At 49.3% G+C, this 2,024-nt stretch overlaps 1 protein-coding gene across 1 annotated transcript in view; it reads left to right on the forward strand.

The window, feature by feature from the left end:
• Window positions 1-2,024, forward strand: part of LOC105514820 (cationic amino acid transporter 3-like) — an 11,150-nt gene that overhangs the window by 5,886 nt on the left and 3,240 nt on the right. The window contains 2 exon segments of the mRNA XM_011946481.1: window positions 791-893; window positions 1,709-1,966. Of these exon segments, the coding sequence (XP_011801871.1) occupies window positions 791-893; window positions 1,709-1,966 (361 nt within the window).

Here is a 2,024-nt window from a genome sequence, read left to right on the forward strand (position 1 = left end):
CCGTCTCAAAAAAAAAAAAAAGAAAGAAAGAAAAAAATAATTTAAGGAAAATGTACATAATCTGACTTTTGTTGTTGTTGAGACAAGATCTCACTCTCACCCATGCCAGTGTACAGTGGCACCACACCCAGCTAATACTTACATTTTGTAGAGGTGGGGGTCTCACTGTGTTGCCCAGGCTGATGTGGAACCTCTGGGCTCAAGCAGTCTGCCCGCCTGGGCCTCCCTAAGTGCTGAGATTACAGGCATGAGCCCCCGCACCTGGCCACATTCCTAGTATTAATTAACACAATAATTGTACATATTCATGGGGTACAGTGTGATATTTCCATACATGTATACAAGATGTAATAATCAAATCAAGGTAATACCACAACCATCACTTCAAACATTGATTATTTCCTTGCATTGGGAACACTGAAACCCTATTTTTCCATCTCTCATTTTCTTTTTTTTTGGAGACAGAGTCTCGCTCTGTAGCCCAGGCTGTAGTGCAGTGGCACCATCTCAGCTCACTGCAACCTCCGCCTCCCAGGTCTATGCAATTCTCCTGCCTGAGCCTCTGGAGTAGCTGGGATTACAGGCACCTGCTACCACGCCCGGCTAATTTTTGTAATAGAGATGAGGGTTCACCATGTTGGCCAGGATGGTCTTGAACTCCTGACCTCAGGTGATCTGCCCTCCTCAACCTTCCAAAGTGCTTTTTCCAGCTCTTATAAGTTGTTAACGACAGTCACCCTCTAATGCTGTAGAACATTGGAACTTACCCTGTTTTGTGCCCTGACTGTAGCAATCATGGCTTTCCTGTTTGAGCTCAGTGACCTTGTGAACCTCTCGTCCATTGGGACCATGCTTGCTTACTCCTTGGTGGCCTTTTCTGTTCTTGTTCTCAGGTGAGACTGGGGTCCTAGACACGTGAAGACTGATGGGGTTCCCAGCCGTCCTCTGCCTGCCTCCTGGCCCTCAGTGCATTGCTACACATACAGGAGTGGGAGGAGTACAGTAGCCCCTGCTTATCCACGGAGGACACGTTCCAAGACCCCCAGCCCGTGCCCGAAACCACGGATAGTAGCAGTCCCTCTATGTGATCATTTTCCCATCCATCACTCAGATGTCTAAAGGGATTGAACACGGCCGGTAGCGTTCACAGCACGGACACGCTGGACAAAAGGATGATTCACATCCTGGGCGTGGGGAGCGTGGAATGCTGCTACTTGAAGCTGCACACAATTGAAAACTTACGAATTACGGTGGGGCGCGATGGCTCACGCCTGTAATCCCTGAACTTTGGGAGGCTGAGACAGGTGGCTCACTTGAGGTCAGGAGTTTGAGACCAGCCTGGCCGACGTGGTGAAAGCTGGTACCTACTAAAAATACAAAAATTAGCTGGGCGTGGTGGTGGTCTCCTGTAATCCCAGCTACTCAGGAGGCTGAGGCAGGAGATTGCTTGAACCTGGGAGGCGGAGGTGGTTGCAGTGAGCCGAGATTGTGCCACTGCACTGCAGCCTGGGTGACAGAGTGAGTAAAAAAGAAAAGAAAAGAAAACTTATGAATTACTGCTGGACTTTTCCATGTATGATTTTTGGGCTGTAGCGGACACGGGTAGATGAAACCTCGGATACGTGGGAGCTACCGTGGGCGTATCGGGCTCTCTGATGTTGGACCAACAGGGACATGGGTTAATCTTGCCCTACTCTCTCTAATTCAGGTACCAGCCAGACCAGAATTTTAGCAAGAATGAGAAGCCGAAGGAGGAAGTAGTTGAGATGAATTCTGTACCCAAAGCGAAATCCCCAGAACGTGTTCCTGAAGCGTCCAGCACTCCGACGAGTCTGTGGAGCCCTGTCAGCACCATCCCCACCCCGAGATCTGGCCGCATTGTCTATGGATGTGCTTTTCTGCTTGGTGAGCGGTGGGGTTTCTCTGCGGGGTGTTTTGAACCTGATAGCAAGGGGCAGGGGGCCGGGTAGGGAGTGTGTGGCTTTGGTAGTTGAGAGGAGTTTTTTTTTTTTTTTTTTTTTTTT

Source organism: Colobus angolensis, unplaced genomic scaffold (genome assembly GCF_000951035.1).
Source record: "Colobus angolensis palliatus isolate OR3802 unplaced genomic scaffold, Cang.pa_1.0 Scaffold25, whole genome shotgun sequence".
Lineage (NCBI taxonomy): Eukaryota > Metazoa > Chordata > Mammalia > Primates > Cercopithecidae > Colobus > Colobus angolensis.